At 34.6% G+C, this 23,158-nt stretch overlaps 1 protein-coding gene across 1 annotated transcript in view; it reads left to right on the forward strand.

Moving 5' to 3' along the window:
• LOC101899910 (protein sax-3) overlaps positions 1-23,158 on the forward strand; it is a 441,441-nt gene that overhangs the window by 397,372 nt on the left and 20,911 nt on the right. Inside the window, exons 6-8 of the mRNA XM_059132110.1 lie at positions 726-876; positions 7,780-7,877; positions 14,155-14,276. Of these exons, the coding sequence (XP_058988093.1) occupies positions 726-876; positions 7,780-7,877; positions 14,155-14,276 (371 nt within the window). The remainder of the gene's footprint in view (positions 1-725; positions 877-7,779; positions 7,878-14,154; positions 14,277-23,158) is intronic.

Raw genomic sequence — 23,158 nt, forward strand, 5'->3', positions numbered from 1 at the left:
TCCTCTTTGTTTTTTGTCATTTTGCTTAAAGAACAAAGCATCCTCCGTCTGATGGCACTTGATATTGTGTCCAAGATTTTAAGATGACCCACTCACCATAGATCAAATAGTCTTGGGCTTGGACTGCTGTAAGAACAGAAAAAAGAAACACATTTCTCAGTGAAAGCCTTTAACTGCAGGTCACATTGTTTTTTTCTTTCTTCTGCATTGGGGATTTATTTTTTTTGAGCTCCGGACAGCAGATGACATATGGACCTGGTGGCAAAAAGGCAACATGAACCATGTATATTAAATAAATACGGCAAGGACATTAATTTCCCAGAAAATGTCATTTAAAACTGGACTAGGGCAAACTGAATCCTTTATTCTGTATTACAAAATCTGATATCCTTACAAAACACAATATCACTTTAATATTGTTATCCTTTATCCTTGTAGTTTTTAATTTAGTCCCACACGAAAAAAAATGAACTGTAATTATTTCCTTTGTCCAGTTCATGTTATTCTATTTCTTTTTTCCGTTTTTTTTTTTGTCGTTTCATTTCGGATATCATGTCCTGTCCATTTAGTTAACTTTACTCCACCACCGAATTTCATACATAAATTTACATTTCATTTGCAGTTTTCAGTGTCGATTTTTGTGATCTGATATTTTTGGCAATATTTTTTTTATTCACTTTTCTCATTTCTATGTTCTGTGTTTGTATCTCTCCTTTTTTTTGTAGAGTGGTGCTGGCAAATCAACTGCTCGCATTGGCGATGGTCCAATTTTGACACTGGAAAAAGTTGAACGTCAACAGGCCGGCATTTATCAGTGTACCGCAGATAATGGTGTTGGAGAACCAGTTAGTGTGGACATCAGATTGGATGTTTTGTGTAAGTAATAAAAAAGAAGAAGAAGAAAATATATAAATAAACATGAATATGCATGCACACAAATTTTTATATATATTGGAGAAATGTTGACAAACGAAAAAAATATTGAAAAAAGAGAAGTCCATATTTATTGTTTAAAATATTAAAATTAAAAAAAATGTATACAATAAGTCAGACAGATTAAGAATAATTTGTACGAGGTCTCTCTGGACAAGAACCTGGCCGATATTGTGTGCATTTTTCGAAAATTTCCAGGTACAAATTCAAAACCTTTTAAGAGTCTCCTCTTAACAAATTTTTGGTAGGTACAAATACTGTAAAATTAATATTAAATTTAAGATATTATCAAAATTTCTTGGATTTTTTTAATATTCCAAAAAAATTGATAATGTGTAAAATTAAAAAAAAAAAAAAACAAACAAATAAAAAAGCTGTAAGTACGGCCGGGCCGAACTTTGAATACCCTCCATCATTTGGTACAAATTTGGCATTTTTCAAAAAATTAAAATCCATTAAAAATTCTGTTCAAATCTTAAAAATACCGAATGTAGCCGTATATTAGGATCTATAGGACGACGTGGAACTGCATGTGCAACTTTTTTCATAAGCGTGCACAGACAATTTTCTGGCACAGGCTGTAGTATCCATTACGAACTTCAAATACAAAATTTAAAATAATCCTGGTAAATAATGTCCCTAAAATCATATATCCGGAGTACCGTCATATGGGGGCTATAAGTAGACGTGGACCTGCACATATAATTTTCTGTCTTAGGCTGCAGTATCCATTTCGAACTTCAACAACCAAATTTGAAACAATTCCGATGAAAAATGTTGCTAAAATCATCAAAATACCGAACATAGGGAGGTACGGTTATATGGGGGCTATACGAAGACGTGGACCTGCATTAACAATTTACTGTCACAGACTGCAGTTCCCATTACAAAAACCAAATACGTAATTTGAAATAATTTCGGTGAATAATGACGGTAAAATCTTCAAAATACCGAATATCAGGGGGTACCGTTATATGGGGGCTATACGAAGACGTGGACCTGCACAGACAATTTTCTGTCATGGGCTGTAGTATACATCACGAATTTCAAATACCAATTTTGAAACAATTCCGGTGAATAATGTCGCTAAAATCATCAAAACACTAAAAATCGGGGGGTCCCGTTCTATGGGAGCTATACGAAGACGTGGACCTGCACAGACAAGTTTCTGTCTTAGACTGTAGTATCCACTATAAACTTCAAATACAAAATTTGAAATAGTTCCGGTAAATAATGTCTCTAAAATCATCAAAACTCCGAAAATCGGGGGGTACCGTTATATGGCGGCTATACGAAGACGTGGACCTACATAGCCCATTTTCTGTCTTATGCTGTAGTATCCATTTCGAACTTCGAGTACCAAATTTGAAACAATTCCGGTAAAAAATTTCGCTAAAATCATCAAAATACCGAATATCGGGAGGCACCGTTATATGGAGGCTATACGAAGACATGAACCTACATGGCCCATTTTCTGTCTTATGCTGTAGTATCCATTTCGAACTTCGAGTACCAATTTGAAACAATTCCGGTAAATAATGTCGCAAAAATCATAAAAACACCGAAAATCGGGGGTACCGTTATATGGGGGCTATACGAAGACGTGAACCTGCACAGATAATTTTCTGTCTTAGACTGTAGTATTCATTGCGAACTTCAAATACTAAATTTGAAATAATGCGGTAAATATTGCCGCTAAAATCATCAAAATGCCGAATATCGGGAGGTAGGGTTATATGGGGGCTATACGAAGACTAGGTCCACGTCTGGCCCATTTTCTGTTCTATGCTGTAGAGTCTATTACGAACTTCAAATTTGAAACAATTCTGGTTAATAATGTCGCTAAACTCATCAAAATACCGAATATAGGGAGGTACTGGTATATGGGGCCTATACGAAGATGTGGACCTACATGGCCCATTTTCAATACCGAAAAAAATCAAAAAAGTCCTGCAGACATAATAGATATTTGAGTAAATTTTTATTAACTTACTTCATTTCGTTCGGAAGCTAGAGTGATTTCCACAGACGGACAGATGGACGGATATAGTTAAATGGACATAGAATTTTATGCTGATCAAGAATATATATACTTCGTGGGTTCTAAAAAGAATATTTCGAGGTATTACAAACGGAATGAGAAACTTCCTATGGTGGAGGGTATAAAAACTCAATATTTGTGCAGTGTAATATAAGTAAGTCCTTAGGAAAATTTCCTTCAAAATTCCTAATTACTTGGCATAAAGTTCCCAACAAAAAACCTTAAAACCCAACAAGTTGTTAGAATAAGACCCCTAAAAGTTTTCAATTTATACTTGGAAATCATTGAAAAATATTTAAATAATGTAAATTGTGGACAATACAAATCTGTAAATTGTATGAATAATTTTTGAAGACAAAAGAATATTTAAAATAAATGATCCTATATTCCCAACCCCAAACATTTTTTTAGACAACGATTTTCATTTAATTGCGGTGACACATATTTTTTTTAAATGTCATTCTTCCTTAAATCACTCAATCTCTTGAAACAAAACACGAGATGCTGTGGCGACATATCTTCTACCATTTTCAATTCTCAATTTTTCTTTTTTAAATACTGCGGTTATCGTTTACAATATCATTGTGTGTTCACAACAATTTCAAGCTACTTTAATGTTTGAAATATGTACTCCTAAATGCCATAGCTTTTTGTAACAGTTAGTCGCCCGAACCGAACCGACTGACTGACTTAACTATAAATTAGAACGAGTACATTGAATGTGTGTGTGTGTGCGTGTGTGTGTGCGCAGAGAAACCACAGAAGCGAAAGAAACGATGACAAAACTATTCAAATATATATTTCAGTTAACATATTGTACAGATTTACTAGCAGTGGCATGCATGTATGTGTGTCGTGTCGTGTTAAGATGAATGTCACAAACAATGGCAAATGTAGTGAAATATTTATTTCTTGCATATGGGACAATCCATGGAAAAATTGCTGGTTGATATAAAAACAATCAAATTGGAGTAAGAGATTATTTGTATACCCCCTATCATATGGCTAGAGAGGGTATATATCATTTAATACGGCCAAAACGTGCCTCATCGAAATAATGGTTTTAGACCCTAGGACTATTTGGATCAAATCCATTTCAGGACATTTGGAGTCGATCTAGTGATTTCCGTCTGTCTGTCTGGCTGGCCAATGCGCACGATAATTTTCGCAGGAAGTAACTGATTTGATCCAAACTTAGTGCATCGTAATGTTATTATCAAACTTATATCGAGTTTTGAGATGGGCAATATTGGTCCACTCCTTCTGGTACCTGCTCCACAAAATGTCGAAGTTTTAAAAGGAAATATTTTACTGTACGGAGGTATCCCGATTTTAATTCAACTTTAGAAATCCTATAATTTCCATCAGTTCTAGGTCCGGTGCGAAAATGAACAATATCGATTCACTCCATCAAGTACCTTCCCCACAAAGGGTCAAAATTTTGAACAATTTTTACTCTTTTAAAAAAGTGTGATGTAAGCGTCCGATTGTCTTCAAATTACACACATCACAATATTTTTATTAACGAAGGTCCGGTGTGAAGATGGAATATATTGGACCACTCCTTCTGGTGCCTACCACACAACGGGTCAAAATTTTGAATAATTATGACTCCCATAAAATAAAAAAAAAAAACATTCAATTTTCGTCATATTTGAGACATCCCAATATTTCTGCTATCACAAAATATATCGGATATATCGGTCAACTCCATCAAGTACCTCCCCACAAAGGGTCAAAGTTCTGAATATATATGAAGCTCATAAGACGTGAAATCAACATTCGATTCCATTCACACTTAGCACCGCTCAATATCTGTTATAAAAACACAAGATCTGTTATAACCTTCTGGTACCTCCAACACAAAAGGTCAAAGTTTCGAATAACAAAAACGATTATTAAATCTTAAATAAGCAACCGGTTCTCTTCATATTTCACGCATTCTCTTCATATTTCACGCATTTCTAATAAAACAAGATGTGCTGTGAAGATTGGCAATATCGGTACACTGTTTCTGGTACCTCCCCACAAAGGGTCAGAATTTGGCATAGCCATGAAGTTCGTAAAACTCGAAATTAACATCCGATTTCATTCAGATTTGACATATCTCAATAATTCCATCAACACAAGATCTGTTATAAATATGATAGAGACCGGACCACTCCCTCTGGTACCTCCCCCACAAAGGGTCAAAGTTTCGAATAACAAAAACGATTATTAAACCTGAAATAAGCATCCGGTTCTCTTCATGTTTCACACATCCCATTATTTCTTCTAACACAAGATTTGCTGTGAAGATGGGATATATCGGACCACTCCATCTGGTATCTCCCCACAAAAGGGTCAGAACTTGGAGCATGTAAAACGAGAAGTAAGGATCTGATTCTCTTTAAATTTCACACATCTCTATACTTTTACCAACATAAAATCTGCTGTGAAGATAGGATATATAGGTCCACTCTTCCTGGTACCATCTCCACAAAGGGTCAACATTTTGATTATCTTGAAGTCATGAAAATCAAAATTAACATCCAATTCCATTTAGACTTGGTACATCTAAATATTTCCATTTACACAAGATCTGTTATAAATATGATGGGGATCGGACAACTCTTTCTGGTACCTCCCCCAAAAAGGGTCAAAATTTTAAACACCCTTAAGCTCATTAAACGCGAAATTAGCATCCGATTCCATTTAGCCTTGGAATGTTATAAATATGGTAGATATGGCACCATGTGTTCTGGTATCTTCCTCTCAAAGGGTCCAAGATTTTGAAAAATAAGAATCTCAAAGATCTCTTGTAACCATGACATATATCTGTATGAGCGGAGAGCTACCACCGGCTGTTATGGCGGCCCACACCATCACCATGGCCAGCACTTGAGTTCTGGTGGCCAACCGAAGGTGCACATTTTCACCTGACCTCTTTGGCAAGTAAACACGATCATTTTGTTTGTTTACAAACTGCTGGACAACGAATTTTTTCTCATCGGAGCGGAGAAAACCAAATTAGGCAGTTCACTACTTTTGGCCAAGCGAAGCAAATTTTTAGCTCTTTAGAGTCTATTTTCTTTCTGTTGCGGTGTAAGTTCTTGCACATTTTGGAATTTCAATGGCTTAACCCCGAGTTCATTTTTCAATATTTGATGAATGGAATATTGCGATATGTTCAGCTCAAGAACCATTTTTCGGCCACTGCGACGCGGGTTTCGATCAAGTCGCTTCTTTACTTTTCGAACTATTTCTGCTGATGTTGCTGTTTACTTCCGTCCACTTCCTTGACGTCGGGCTACGCTACTAGTATCACAGTAACGAGCGATGATACGAGATACAAAAGATTTATTCACATTTAAATGCTGGAGTGCTCTAACGGTTAGCCGCTTGTGGTTTCCCAGCCAAATATAAAGAAATCACCCTATCACGCTTGAATTCCTTCACGAATAACTTTTTTCTTGTTGTTGCAAAATGGTCTGGATTTATCGCTTTATTGTTGTTTTTATAAAAACAACGTTTGTTTATTAGTGGAGAACGATGGTAATGTTTACCAGGGGGTAAGGCAGGGAATACCTAGGTTTCGGAAAGAGCCACCAATCCTCATCAGTTCCCTTGTTTTTGTCTGGGATATTCTCCCCAGAAGTTATTTTAAAAATAACTTCTATGACAAAACACATTTTTTACCCAAGTGACGAGATCGTAAGCTCAATAGAAGAGGAACCAAAGAATTAAAATTCTCACCAAAATGCTTTTGTACACTTGTAAACAATATAATAAGCTGTCACTGGAATAATTTTAACAGCTGTCGAACAAGTGGCTTAGAAATGACAGCAGTTTTGCAGTTGCAGTCTTTCATCTTGCCCTGTATATCATATTTATTTAGGAAAAATTTCTCTCTTTCACTCTCTCTCAAATATATTTTCAAAAAAAAAAATCGACAATTTGAAAAAAATCAAAAAGAATTTTTTTCTGAAATTGCCCACATCTCATCTACTCCCTCATACAAACACATATATATATATGTGCCATACTCAACCGCAAAACCATGAACTACTACTAAAATACAGTATTCCCCTATTATTTCTTTCAAATTCTCCAACTGCTGCTACAAACTACCACACACAAATACATTCACGTAATTCTATTGTCTGCACATTTGTTTGTAAGTTATATTGCAATTTTTATTCGTACAATTTACAAAAGAAGATAAATGTAAATATAAATTAAGTATGAAATACTGAACTTAGTCGAGACAGCATATTTTATGACAAAACAACAATAACAACGACCACAACGAAATTTAGAGAAGATGCAAACTAGAACAAAAATACGATTTGCATCTTGGAAATTATGTGGTTCAACAAATCTAAAGTAGAACGACATAAACTTAAATATAACTGCAGTGCTTACATTGGAAAAAAAAGGAATGCCATTCATAACTATTGATGCATTACTAATAATAATAATAATAATGAAAATAAAAAATAATAAATCTCATCATCATCGTTGCTTCGGCTGCCGAGACAAATGCAGACAAAACGAAAAAAAAAACATATTCAAAATCATATTTCAAATAAATGCCATTTCTGCTTGAATAATTTCAATCAATTTTCAAGAAAGAAATGCCAAAAAAGAAATTGCTGACTCAGAAAATGTAATGAAAATGAATGACTATTTTCCTCTTTATTCTCCGTATTATTATTAATAAATGAAATGCATATCTTCTAGCTGTTTGTGTTTAGTATTCTTGAGCTTTTCAAGTTATTTGTTGTAATTAATGTTGGCCAAAAATTTGCACATATCATTTACAGATCCCCCAGACATTCAAGTGGAAAAATCATGGATACATTCCGGCGAAGGCTTTGAGGCGAAATTAGTGTGTATCGTGTATGCGGATCCAATTGCGTCGGTAAGTTGAAAAAAAAATTTTTTTTAATATTTTGCCTTAACCGTATTTCTAATAACGTAATGGAATTTATTTTATATAATCTCGAGAGAATATTAAAAAAAAAACAAGTAAAAAAAACTAAGTTCGGCCGGGCCGAACTTTTAATATCCTTTACCATATGGTAAAAGGTCAATGTTTAATGTTCTGCCACCGGGCTAGAATCCATTAAGAAATACAAACACCAGTTTTTACACAAATACTTTGAAAAAATATAGAGTATCGGCAGGTACCGTTATGTGGGAGCTATACCAAAACGTGGACTTATACATACAATGTTTCGGCTCAAGAGCTAGAGCCCATTATGAACTACAAATACCAAATTCTGGACCAATCCGTTAAAAAATGTGGCAAAAATTATCAAAACACCGAATATCGGGAGGTACCGTTATATAGGGGCTATACCAAAACGTGGATCTATACCTACAAAGTTTCGCAACACAAGCTTGAACCAATTTTGGCGGTTCAGATTTTTATATTTTTTTCGATGTACATCTTTTAAATACGATTTTGCGGTTATTATGAGCCATATGTGTAATATCAGCCCAAGGTGGATAGATTTTCATATTCAACCGAATTTTTCCATTTGGTGGTCAGGGTATTATGTCTTTGTGCATTTGTTTGTAACAGGCAAAAGGAAACGACCCCATCTGAGTCGATTTATATATGTCCGTCCGTCTGTCCCTATCCAGATCAAATTTTGCCCAAATCAGTTGTTTTGGACGAACCTTATTGAAATTGGAGATAATCGGTAAAAATTTAGACATAGCTCCCATATATATCTTCGTCCGCTTTGCCTTTTATTGTGCACAGAACGTGTTATATCAGCCCGAATAGTATGGAATTTTGCATATACAACCAAATTAGGCCTGAAAATAAGTATGCCAAATTTGGATCGAAATCGGTTCAGATATAGCTAAAACTCCCGTATATATTGTTAATCCGATTTGTTATTTCTGTCCTCCACAACCGTAATATGCACTCTGTAACAACAATATTTGGGGAAATATATCAAATACAGCTCAGAAATACCTCTGCTAAATTTTATCGAGATCGGTTCAGATTTGGATATAGCTCCTATGTAACTTCGTTCGATTTACCTTTTATTGTGCGGCAAACGTCTAATATTTGTTCAAATGGGATGGAATTTGGCACTCACGACCGAATTGAGTCTAGATGGTAGTATGTCAAATTTGGTGAAGATCGGTTCAGGTATAGCTATAGCTCCCATATATCCTGTTAATTCAATTTGTTATATTTGTTACCCACAGCCGTAATATGCACTCCGTAACAACGATATTCAGGGAAATATATCAAATACAGCTCAGAAATATCTTTGCCAAATTTTATCAAGATCGGTCCCGATTTGGATATAGCTCCCATATATATCATTATCAGATTTCAAATTGTGCACCAAATGGGCAATAAAAGTCCGAATTTAAAATATAATAATTCGGCATATTTAGTCCTTTGAATTTTAAATTATAATTAAATCATAGCGTATATGATTGAGTTCTCCAATAAAAAAGTTTAATTGTTATGCGGAGCTCTACTAAATTAGCAAAGTGTTGTAGGGAATCATAAAGTCGACCCCGCCCGACTTTAAGACTTTCTTCACTGGTTTTAATATAATTCATATATAATTCATATTATGCACTATACGGCAATGTTAGTTGGTACTAGAGGTACAGAAGCCTCCGTCAAAGATGTTGAAAATCGTTTCAGAATTGGATATAGTTCCCAAATTGTAACTCTCCTAAAGCCATGGTACGCATTTAAATAAGGTTCAAAGTTGTAGGATCTACTTTACATACATTCCCACTTTGTTACGGAAGCTCTACTAAATACGCATAGTGGTATAGGGTGTCATATAGACGGCCCCGCCCGTCTTTTCATCTTTCCTTATTGTTTTTTTCTTGTAGGTTTGCGAACTTAAAATAGCAATTTTAAGAGAGCTATAAAACGTATGTTGTACCGTAAAAAATTCAGGAAGTTTATACGAAAAAAAAATCATGCCAAAGATGGTAAAGTACAAATTGCGAGTTCCAAATATCAATAATTTGAAAATTTCGTTGGAAATCGTGGCTAATATTATCAAAATACCGAATATCGAAAAGTACTGGGTGTTCTACATACACAACATGAATCCATATAGAGAGTTCTTTTCGAAAAAGTTTTATCGCTTGAAAACTTAAAATTTCGATTTACTGCGGGTTTGGTTGGAACATGCGACTAAAGCCCCAACAATACCTCAAGGGCCCCTTTTTTCGACCATTTTTATACCCTCAGCCATGTGGCTATATATCATTTGATACGGCCAAAACGTGCCTTGTCGAAATAACGGCTTTAGACCCTAGGTGTCTTTGAACCAAATCCGTTTCAGGTCATTTGGAGTCGATTTAGCGATATCCGTCCGTCCGTCTATATGTCTGGCTGATTCGCACGATAACTGCATTTTCAAAACATTTAAAAAAATACTACTTTATTTTCCTGATTTATCTTTATCTTTGGATGCGGCAAAATCGATATTTCATAACTACATATGAACCTTAATATTTCAAAATTTCAATTCATTGATGCAAATTTAAATATTCTTTAAATTCCTAAATTGTTTTCTAATATTCGAGGATTATTTTTAAAAATGATACCTCAATTTAAAATTTAATTTGACTTTTGCAAACATAATAACAGCAATTAAAGTCTCCTTTAATTGTCCACCTGCCGTGTGCTAGGCTGTTTATCGCAAAAATTTAGGTCAATGCAGGTCGAGAAGATAATTTATTAAATTTTAATTTATCGTTTATTTATTGCCTTCGTCATCATTAACTTTGTTGGGCAAAAATGTTTTGCAATTAATTGTGTACGTCTGCAGTTTATACCACATTTTTGGTGGTGTGAGTGTGTGTGTGTGTGAGTTTTTTCCCATTGTGTTGATAAACACTTATTATGTGTACGAGCCGCTGTTGTTGTCTTTTTTTTAAAATATACTTTGAAATTTATGTACAAAACCGGTTAATGACATTTTAATTAATTGCTAACGATTTAAGTTTATTTCTCATATATCAGGATAATATAAACTGTTTGTCGCCATGTGTATACTCTGGCGCTCTCTTTCTCTACCGCTCTCCCTCCAATCGTCTCTCTCCATCTCTCTGCTCATATGGAGGCAATCCATGGTACAGCAAATAAATACGAGTGGAAAATATTTATTATCATTGACTCATGTTTATGTTTGCGTTTGGAAAAATGTGATTCTGTGATGTGATATAACACTATGTGTGGCGATTTATCTTAATGACGATTTATATCCTTATTGGTATATGTATGTGTGTTTATATTTTTGTGAGGTTTTTACTCTGGCCATAAGTTATATTTGATAATTTTCAATTTCCATATTTAATATTTGTGAGTCGGTGTTATTGCGTGTCATTAAAAATATAATTTATAAAAATATGTTTGTTTACAGCCATTGCGCGTTAGGTTGTTTAAAAATGTGAGGAAATATGTATTTAGCTATCGTAGGGGTAAATAATAATTTAGGTCACAGATATGAAAATGATTAATTATGACTGTTTTGAGTTTAAATAGCACAGTTTTTATCACTTTAGACTTGAGAAGTTTTACAAAAAAAAAAACCTAATTTTAAATACAAAATTAATATTTTTTTTATTAATCTGTCCTTTCGCCAATTTTAAGAAAAAATAACAAGGGTGATGCAAGTCAACATAATTAACCCATTTTGATACCATCCACCATAGTATGAAGGGCATATTATGTTTGTCATCACGTTTGTAACTCCCCGAAATATCCATTCTATACCCCACAAAATATATATAATCATGATCAGCTTAGAATTTTATGCCGAATTAGCCATGCCAGTCTGTCTCTCAGTCCTCCTGTAGAAATCACTTTCATTTTTTACGGAACCGAACCGTGAGTTGAAAAAATTGCATTCAAATGATTTCAGCTTAGTAAAATATTTGGTATTAAAATATGTCGTATTTGTCCACGTTTTGTTGAGCCTCCAAAATAATATATATTTTGGTTTAGATGCCATATAATCGTGCCACGAAATATTCGGTATGTTGATTATTTGTGTCACACTTTTTATCGAAATGTTTTGAAATGTTGGTTTAATTAATTGCAGATTGGTTAAACATTTTGTAATTATAGTTTGCAATAGGTATTACCTAATATTATCACAAAAGGTATCACTACCTTAAAATTATTAAGATACTGAATATAGGGTATATTAATAATTTTAATCGCATTTTTCAATTTTTTTATACCCTCCAACTTTGTCAATCCGTTTGTAACATCAGTCGATTTAACGATGACCGTCCGCCTGACTTGGCATCGTTTGTCTGTTGAAATCACGATACAGCCCACATTTTTTTTTAATCGAGCGTCAACATTTAGCAGGTCAATTGTGTTGTGTCGATGATTGGTATTAAAAATGAGGCATATGGTTTCACGTTTTTGGTATAGTCCCCATATAACGGTACATCCCCGATATTCGGTATTTTGATCGTTTTTGTCACATTTTTTAACGAATTTATCTAAAAATTGGCATTTGTTGGTAATAATGGGTTCTAGCTCCGGTGGCGAAACATTGTATGTATAGGTCCACGTTTTGGTATAAAGGTACCTCGCGATATTCGGTATTTTGATGATTATTTTTTTTTTTTTTGTCTAAAAATTGGTATTTGTTGGTCGTAATGGGTTCTAGCTCCTAGCATGTGTAGGTCCACGTTTTGGTATATCAACCATATAACGTCACGTTCCGATATTCCGTATTTTGATGGTTTTTGTCACATATTTTTTTCAAAGATTTGGTATTTGTTGTCATAATGGGTTATAGTTCCGGTGGCAAAAATCGTATGTATAGGTCCACGTTTAACGGTACCTCCCGATATTCCGTATTTTGATGATTTTTGCCACATTTTCTCACGAATATGTCTAGAAACTGGTGTTTGTGGGTTATAATGGGTTCTAATGTTTCCTTTACCCTAAGGTGTAGGGTAATACAAGTTAGGCCCGGCCGAACTTAACGTTTTTTTTTTTTTTTTGTTTTTTATACCCTGCACCATTAGTTGGTCAGGGTATTATTTCTTTGAGCATTTGGCAAAAGGAAACGATATAGAACCATAATTCCTTTTGATGATCTGCATAGAATCACATTCTGAGTCGATTTATGCATGTCCTTCCGTCAGCCCGTCTGTCCATGTTTTTTTTTATACAAAGTACAGGTCGTATTTATTTCCCGATCCAGATGAAATTTTGTACAAATAATTGCTTTGTCCCAAGGATGAACCCTATTGACGTTGGAGATAATCGGCCAAAATTTATATATATCTTCGTCCGATTTGCCTTTTATTGTGCACCACATGTGTATTATTAGCTCCAATAGGATGGAATTTGGCATTTGCGACGAAATTGAGTCTAGAAACAAGTATATCACATTTGGTGAGAATCTGTTCTGATATAGCTATAGTTCTCATATATATTGTTCATTATTTACCGGAATTGTTTCAAATTTGGTATTTGAAGTTCGTTATATACTACGTCTTCGCATAGCCCCCATATAACGGTACCTCCCGATGTTCTGTACTTTGATGATTTTAGCGAAATTATTTACTGGAATTGTTTCAAATTTAGTATTTGAAGTTCGTAATAGATACTTCGGCTTGAGACAGAAAATGGGCAATGTAGGTCCATGTCTACGTATAGCCCCCATATAACGGTACCTCCCGATATTCTGTATTTTGATGATTTTAGCGATATTATTTACCGGTCCATTGTAGGTCCACGTTTTATAACACCCATGGTACCTCCCTATATTTTGATGATTTTAGCTACATTATAAACAGATTTTTTTTTTTAAGTTTCAAATTTGAATATTGTAATAGCTTGTGACAAAGTTGCTTATGCAGGTCCATGTCATCGTATGGACCCTAATATACGACTACATTCGGTGTTTTTAAGATTTTAACAGAATTTTTAATGGATTTTTTTTTTTTTTTTTGAATTGCCAAATTTGTACCAATTGGTGGAGGTATTCAAAGTTCGGCCCGGCCGAACTTACAGCTTTTTTTACTTGTTTGATTTTACAATAAATCACTTTTGGTTCAATATCTATCATTCTGCTTACTTCTATGTGTTCATATATTCAATAATATGCACCTATCGATTATCACAATATTTTTTATAACCCACAAGTGTATCCTTAACTTACTTTCAGGTTTCATGGTATCAAAATTCATTTTTGATACAGTCAACTGATAGGCGCATTATGTCATCGAGAGGAAATCGTCACACCTTAACCATACGGCACATTCAACAAGAAGATTTTGGCAACTACAGGTAAGTGACAAAAGTTTTCGTTTTTTTTTTCGCATTTTCTCTAACATTTATTTAGGATTGCGGAAAAAAGAGAAAATTTAAACTACGGAAAGAAATCCCATACATATACTGATCATAGAGTTAACTTCCTTAAAAACTTCTCCATAAAATGAGATTAGAATCAAAAGAAGCAACGCCCTTATCCTTTTTCCAAAAAATAATACACATATCCTTTTAATATGTAATGAAGTAACCTTCTGTCAATAGTTCGGTGATTTCCAGCAACCATAACATGTCTAATACTTTTCCTCCTAAGAGTTCTTCTTCGCTTTTGGGTTTCCTCAACAAAAAAAAAAAAACCTAACCAGCATTTCTTTGGACTTGTCACCCTTGTCCACATGCCGTTTTAAGTCACACAAGAATAACTTTATTTTATTCCTTTTTTTTTTGATCTGTTCATTTTTGTTTTAGGGTTATCGTTCGTTTAATTTGGTTTCGTTGTCAAGTTGTTTAGTCCCTCTTTTTGTTTGCCAGATTTTCTTTTTCCTGAGAAAATTATACAAAAACAAAAGAAAAACTTACAGTTGCTATTTTTACCTAGCCTTTCAGGTTCACCACAATCGTGTGTGCTTTTGAAATTGAAGATTTGGGATTGTTTCTTTTCTTTTCATTTCTCCGAGTGTGTGTGCTGTCAGTTAGTCAGTCATTTTGTTGGTTTTTTTTTGTGATTTTTGTTGTTGCTGTTGTTTATCCCATCTCCGTTTTTTTTTTTTTGTTGCTTCCCAGCATGAAATCCCTGTTATACAGTTACATCAATGTCAATCTGTCGAAAACATATTAAATTTACGGAAGTAGCCAAATGTTATCTGTGTAGGTCGTTTTTTCTGTGTCTGTTAATGTTTTGTTTGCTGAATGACAAAATACACATACACACATACATACTCGTGTTATCATACGTATGTTAGCATATGAATTCACCTGTATTAAGAGCCCATCACCGACGATTCCGTCGAACGATGATAAATGAGGTACATGCAATAAGGCAGGTGATTAAATTTCTAGGAATATCTTATCCTTATTTGCCGAGATTATTTTTACGGGGGGGTTTAATGTCGTTGAAAAAAATTGGAGAGGGATTTGAGATTACAGTTTTTCAATGAATCGAGATTATTTTTAACTTTGGTAAGAAATAAAATGAAATTCGTTTTAAAAACAATCTTGAGAATCACTTCGTAACAACATAACGTACATCATTTATTGGTATTCAATGATATCTTATATTGAATAAAATTCCCGAAAATAAAATATATTTTTTTCTTCAAATTGAAAAGAAGGGAAGCAAGTTAAAATGCAGTAAGTTCGGCCGGGCCGAAATTTGAATACCATCCACAATTTAGAAATTTTCAAAAAATAAAATCCTTAAAAAAATTCTGTTAAAATTTAAAAACTCCGAATGTAGCCGTTATATTGGGGTCTATGCGACGTGGACCTCTATAGGCATTGCTTGTCATAAGCCATTACAATATTCAAATTCGAAGCTTAAAATAAACGGTGAATGATGTAGTTAATATAATAAAATATCGTATATAGGGAGGTACCCTTATATCGAAGCTGTGCGAAGACCTGGACCAGCATAGACAATTTTCTGTCACAGGCTATAGCATCCATTACAAACTTCAAATACAACATCTCAAACAATTTCGGTTTGTATTGTACCTAAAATAGTCAAAATACCGAATATATGGTGGTACTGATATATGGGGCATATACGAAGACCTGGACCTGCATAGACAATTTTCTGTCACAGACTGTAGTTCCCATTACGAACTCTAAATACGTAATTTGAAACAATTCCGGTCAATAATGATGCTAAATTCATCAAAATACGGAATATCGGGAGGTACCGTTATATGGGGGCTATACGAAGACGTAGACCTGCATAGACAAATTTTTGTCACAGGCTTTAGTATCCATTTCGAACTTCAAATACCAAATTTGAAACACTTCTGGTTAATAATGTCGCTAAAATCATCAAAATACCGAGGTACCGTCATATGGGGGCTATACTAAGACGTGGACGTGCACAGATAAGTTTCTGTCTTAGGCTGTAGTATCCATTGCGAACTTCAAATACCAAATTTGAAACAATTCCGGTGAATAATGTCGCTAAAATCATCAAAATACCGAATATCGGGAAGTACCGTTATATGGGGGCTATATGAGAACGTAGACCTGCATGGCCTATTTACAAGCTTAACCTGCCTACTGGAAAAATAAACATGTGTCCAAAATGTTAGCTTCTTTCTCAATTCGATCGAAAGATAGCGTGATTACAACACACAGACAGACGGACATCGCTAATTCGACTTAGAGGAGTTACCAACCGGATGACAAAGTTAATATACCCTCCTTAGTATGGTGGAGGGTATAAAAAGTCCAAATTAAAAGTCCATATGCTATCTAAAGGGTAGACTTGTGTCAATCAAGTTCGATTGAATGAATTAGTTCCTTATCTAGTTCCGTGGAATCGAGTCGTTTGTATGACGACTCTGCGTATGAGTGATACGAAAAATATGAAATCGCGCATACGTTTAGGAACTGCTGTACTAAGGCATGAAATAGATTGACACAACTCTGCTGAAGGCTACGACTTTGGTACTATGGTATGGTAAGGTTGTGCTGCCACCTGATTACAATTTGTTTCTAAGTGTGTCCGACTTCTGTAAATTTTCATGTAATTGAAAGATTGAACAGTTTGGATCATATGTTTGACAGAAAACCGAGCTTTTTCCTCTGTTAGTACTTTTTGTATAATTATAGTACATATTTCCAAAACCACTTTCATATATAAAATGCAGACACAAAGAGTGACATCCATATCAAATTTTCGGATTCCAACTCTATCCCTACACCTAATACCCAATTTATTACCACTTTGTACATTTTGAATAATTATTGTACATATTTTTATAACAGTGACTTCTGTATCATTTTTTTTTTTTTTTTTGTTTTCTATTCGGTACCTTTCGTACATTTATAGTACCCGTTCGCAAAATCATATCCATATCTTATTTCTAGGCACCAAAGAGACTTCAATATCAAATTTGAGGATTCTAGCCCTATCCTTTCGCCTAATACCAAACTTAGTACCACTTAGTACCGTTCTTACAATTTTATCATTTTTTTATTTTATTTTTTTTTATCTCATTTCCATATCTTAATATCAGATACCAACAGAGACATCAATTCGATTCAACTTCCACCCTAATTTTCCAAACAGGAATGACTCGATAGCTCTCCTACACAAAACAGTACAGCTTGCGAGCAAAATTCTCTCCCGAGTGAATACGATCAAATTTGTGCTCTGGCCACAATACCGGGACGTACGCCGAGGAGGTCTAGGAAACAGTCACTTTCCTCCTATATGTCGTAGCGCCCATCAATTAGTCAGCATAGGGTATAAAATCGATTTTCTGATGGGGAATAAATTAGTCCTATCAATTGATACAGCTAGAAGATTGGTCGTAAAATAATGTCCATCTATGATTCGGACCAAGAAGCTGTTCTTCGGTACACTACCTCTCTTCATCTCTCTATACTAAAACGCTCAAATTTATGGCTTTTTGTACCCTCCACCATACTATGGAGGCTATATTAACTTGATCAGCGTAAAATTCTAAGTTGATTTAGCGATGTCCGTCTGTCTGTCTGTCTGTTGTAATCACGCTATCCTTCGAATGAATTGAGATGGAAGGCTAAAATTTTAAACACATATTTATTTTTCCAGTAGGCAGGTTAAGTTCGTAAATGGGCTATGTAGGTCCACGTTTTCATATAGCCCCCATATAACAGTACCTCTCGATATTCGTTATTTTGATGATTTTAGCGACATTTTTCACCGGAATTGTTTCAAATTTCATATTTAAAGTTCGTAAGAGATACTACATCTTAAGACAGAAAATGAACTATGTAGGTCTACGCCTTCGTATAGCCCCCATATAACGGTACCTCCCGATATTCAGTATTTTTATGCTTTTAGCGACATTATTCACCGGAATTCTTTCAAATTTTGTACTTGAAGTTCGAAATGGATTCTACACCCTAAGACAGAAAATTTTCTGTGCAGGTCCGCGTCTTCGTATAGCCCCCATATAACGGTACCTCCCAATATTCGGTATTTTGACGAGTTTAGCGTCATTATTTAACTGAATTGTTTCAAATTACCTATTTAGAGTTTGTTATGGGAACTACAGCCTATGCCAGAAAATTGTCTATGCAGGTCCAGGTCTTCGTATAGGCCCCATATATTAGTACCTCCCTATATTCGGTATTTGACGATTTTAGGCACAATACCCACCGAAATTTTTTAAGCTGTGGTATTTGAAGTTCGTAATGGATGCTACAGTCTGTGACAGAAAATTGTCTATGCAGGTCCAGGTCTTCGCACAGCTCCGATATAACGATACCTCCCTATATACGATATTTTGATGATTTTAGCTACATTGTTCACCGTTTATTTCAAGTTTGGAATTTGAATATGGTAATGGCTTATGACAAACAATGCCTATGTAGGTCCACGTCGTATAGGCCCCAACATAGCGGCTATATTCGGTATTTTTAAAATTTGAACAGAACTTTTTAAGGATTTTCTGGTAGAGTTCATGCTAAGGCATATTTCAATTTTAGTTTTAATGGTCTGGAATGTCTGGAAATACTTTTGCAAAATGTGAAATATACGGGAATATAGAAAGCTATTAAAACCATTTTTGGATATGCTTAGATTAATTCAGTTCTAGTTTTTTTGCGTAATGGAGACCAGTTCGATCACCTTTTATATAACAAAATTCGTCATTCATTGAATTTGAATTCAAAACCAGAACCAAAATTACTTCTCCTCCTAATTTGTTCGCTTAACTTTCATTGAAGCAAAAAACTTTATCTTCAACTTTTCTTTCATGTTTCGGTAATTTAATTCTTTATTTTTTTCTCTTCGAATAAAACCAAGTTAGAAAAGCCCGCATGGCCGTAAGATGAGCAAAATAGTTAGACAGAAACAACAACAACACCAGCAACAATTTGCTAAAAATACATATTTGCTTGTTTGTATGTCTCTTCGTAAAGGGATTAGCCGTTGGCAATTGATGGCTGGTTGGCTGGCCGGTTGGTTGGTGTGTACCTCTTGGCTCGAAAAGTTTTTTTTTTTTTTTTTCGATTGACTTGTTTTTGTTCTTGTCAATATTGTCTTTTCGACTTGTTCTCTTTTTTTGACTTGGGTTAGGTTTTGCTTCGCTTTAGGCCGTTCCAGTCTATCGCAAACGAAAATATTCCCTCGATAGTCACCGCTACTCCAGCAGCAGCTGCCACTGCCTCGGAATTGACATGTCACAGTCATGGCTATTCCAGAGAAAAATAAAGAAAAGAAACAAACATCTGACAAAACCATCAATTCATTCACCTTTTATTTTTCAATCAAAGTTACCATGTCTCGTCACCGAATAAGTTTTGTTGGGAAATTAATAGGAAATTAGGAGTGTCTACTTGTTTTCTTTCGATTTTTTTCTGCTCACTTATAGTTTTTGTTGTTATTTATTTCAATTTTATTCGCCATTATAGTTGACCTAATGTTTGGGTAACTAAAATTAAATAAACTTTATTTGGATTTTGTTTCAATGTTGAGAGGTAGGGGAGAGGGTAGGGTGGTGTTGCAAACTACTTTAATCGATGTTTTTTAATCGTCTGGTCAATGAACTATTACCTGAAGTTTGTTTTATTAAAAGTTGGAAAATTCATGTTAAGGGGCTTCAGTTTAAATCGATAAATGCTAAGTAGAAACTCAAATTTTCTAGAGAATTGTAGGGATTAGTTTTGAAAAAATTAAAACAGTTGAAAATTTTCCAAGATATAGGAATGGAACGAAGGCTATACTCGAATAATCGTATTTATACCCCCGCCATATGGCTAGAGAGGGTACAGGGTGAAATAAAAAAAAAACTGCAACAAAGTCAGACGCCATAATTTGTGACTTTTATTGAATGAAAGCAACAAATGTCGAAAATGGCATCAAATTTTGGAATAAGTTTAGATTTGTTTGAATTGAGACGAATTATGGCTTTCAAACGGCCAATAAAACCGTCACACGCTGCCCGAATGTTGCTCTGCGGTATTATGGCCCATTCCCGGCAAAGCGCTTGCTGGGGGTGATCGACACTTTGGTATTTTTAGTGCCAACCTTGCTTTCCAAAATATTCCAGACACAATAGTCCAACGGTTTGGTATCCGGAAATTTTGGTGGCCATTGTGCGCTGGAAATGGTGCGAGGAACCTCATTTTGTAACCATTCTTGGGAGGCGCGTGCTAAGTGCGATGGTGCTGAGTCCTGTTGGAATGTTCAAGGTCTGCGTTTGTTTGTTTGAGTGCTCAAGGCTTTAATTAGCCCTCCAGAATATTTTCGCGATAATATTCTGCATTTATTCTGATGCCACGGTCGATTAATACGAGCGGACTATTATCGGCTGTTATGGCGGCCCACACCATCACCAAGACAGGCGCTTGAGTTCTGGTGGCCAACCGAAGGTGTACATTTTCAGCTGACCTCTTTGTCAAGTAAACAAGATGTTGCTTCGCATGGCCGAAAGTGGTGAACTGCCGAATTAGGTTTTCTCTGATGAGAAAGAATTCGTTGTCCAGCAGTTTGTAAACAAACAAACTGATCGTGTTTACTTGCCAAAGTGGTCAGCTGAATGGGTCAACATAGAGGTCGATCCATAGAGAGTCAAAAATTTGACCCTCCGGATATTCGATTCTTTGTTGATTTTAGCGACATTATTTACCGGAATTTTTTCAAATTTGGTATTTGAAGTTTGAAATGAATACTACAGCCTATGACAGAAAATTGTCTGTGCAGGTCCACGTCTTTGTATAGCCCCCATATAACGGTACCTCCCGATATTCGGTATTTTGATGATTTTAGCCTCGTCATTCACCGGAATTCTTTCAAATTTGGTATTTAAAATTTGAAATGAATATTACAGCCTATGACAGAAAATTGTCTATGTCGGTCCAGGTCTTCGAATAGGTCCTATATATCAGTACCTCCCTATATTCGGTATTTTGACGAGTTTAGGTACAATACCTACCGAAATAGTTTGATACGCGTATTTGAAGTTCGTAATGGATGCTACAGCTTATGACAGAAAATTGTCTGTGCAGGTCCACGTCTTTGTATAGCCCCCATATAACGGTACCTCCCGATATTCGTTATTTTGATGATCTTAGCGACATTATTCACCGGAATTGTTTCAAATTTGGTATTTGAAGTTCGTAGTAGGAATTATAGTCTCTGATAGAAATTGTCTATGTTCCAGATCTTCGTATAGGCCCCATATATCAGTATATCCCTATATTCGGTATTTTGGGAAATTTAGGTACAAAACACACCGAAATTATTTGAGATGTTGTATTTGAAGTTCGTAATGGATGCTACAGCCAGTAACAGAAAATTGTCTATGTTGTTCCAGGACTTCGCACAGCTCCGATATATTGATGCTTTTAGCTACATAATTCACCGTTTATTTCAAGTTTCGAATTAGAATATGGTTATGACTTATGACAAACAATGCCCATGTAGGTCGTGCCACGTCGTATAAACACCAATACAACGGCTATATTCGGTATAATTTTATTTTAACAGAATTTTTTAAAGATTTTATTTCCAATATATCCGCTTCAATATATAAAATTTGCAGAATTTATTTAAAATCTTTATAAGAAAGAGGAGAATCCTTGATGTGAAAATCTTAGCCTTTTTGAAAACAATTTCAACCGCTCCTAGATTTTTTTAATTTATTTATTCCTTCTCTTGAGCTTTATTGGAATTATTTGTCTCATTTGTTAAAAAGATTGACCTCTATTATCTACATTTTTAAAAACGCCCAAAAACTATTCACACCATCCCCAAAACTAGGCTATTTAGTAAACCCGCCTCCAATAGATTCATTCATTTCATTCAATTTCATTTTATCTAGATTCAACTTTCATTTATCTGTCTCTCAGCACAAATCTCTAACTCGAACAAATGAAATAAAAAATATTTAATATCTACCTTATCTATAATTCAACATCAAAAATGAACAAAAATCGGTAATTTTCAACATTTTTTTTTCTTTTTGTGTTATTTACTGCAAATAAACAATTCTAAAATAAACATAGAATTGTCCAAATAAATGGAAAACAAAAGAAGAAAAAAAAGTAACTATAGACTAAACCGGACTGAACTCAACTAAACTAAGGTCATAAAAGTATATTGTATCCCCCTTTTTGGACACACACACACAGAGCATCATTGTGAACTTCATATTCGTTAAACAATAAAAATAAACACAATATGACCTTTCTAAAAACCAGCAAGTTCAAAATAGTCGCAAACACACACACACGAACATGGAACAATATTGGATTAGTTATGTTCGACTCTATTATGTGAATAATATAAAGTGAAATAGTAATATTACTTTAACTACTCATATAAATGACAACAAAAAAATAGTTTGTTCATTTTTTTCATGTGAGTGTGTGTGTGTGTACATTGGATGTGGGGTTATGTGCCTTCAAATGTTTGAAATAGTACAATGTATGCATATGTATGTATAAGACAATATTGTATAGCATTAGTGCGAATTGACAAAATGGAACTACAATTAAATCCAGCCAATTTAAAGTGTGTGTATTTGTGACTGGAAATATGGACACATTCAGGTTCAGGATTATAGTGACAAATTTTGGAATATTTGTAAAAAAAAAGGAAAATTTTTCAATTTGAAATATTGGTATCCAGAATAACATCCCATTTCTGTAAAAAAGAAGTTAGGCCTAAAGTGTTATAATCTAGGGAAAATGTGAACTAA

This window comes from Musca domestica, unplaced genomic scaffold (genome assembly GCF_030504385.1).
Source record: "Musca domestica strain aabys unplaced genomic scaffold, Musca_domestica.polishedcontigs.V.1.1 1, whole genome shotgun sequence".
NCBI classification, from domain to species: Eukaryota; Metazoa; Arthropoda; class Insecta; order Diptera; family Muscidae; genus Musca; species Musca domestica.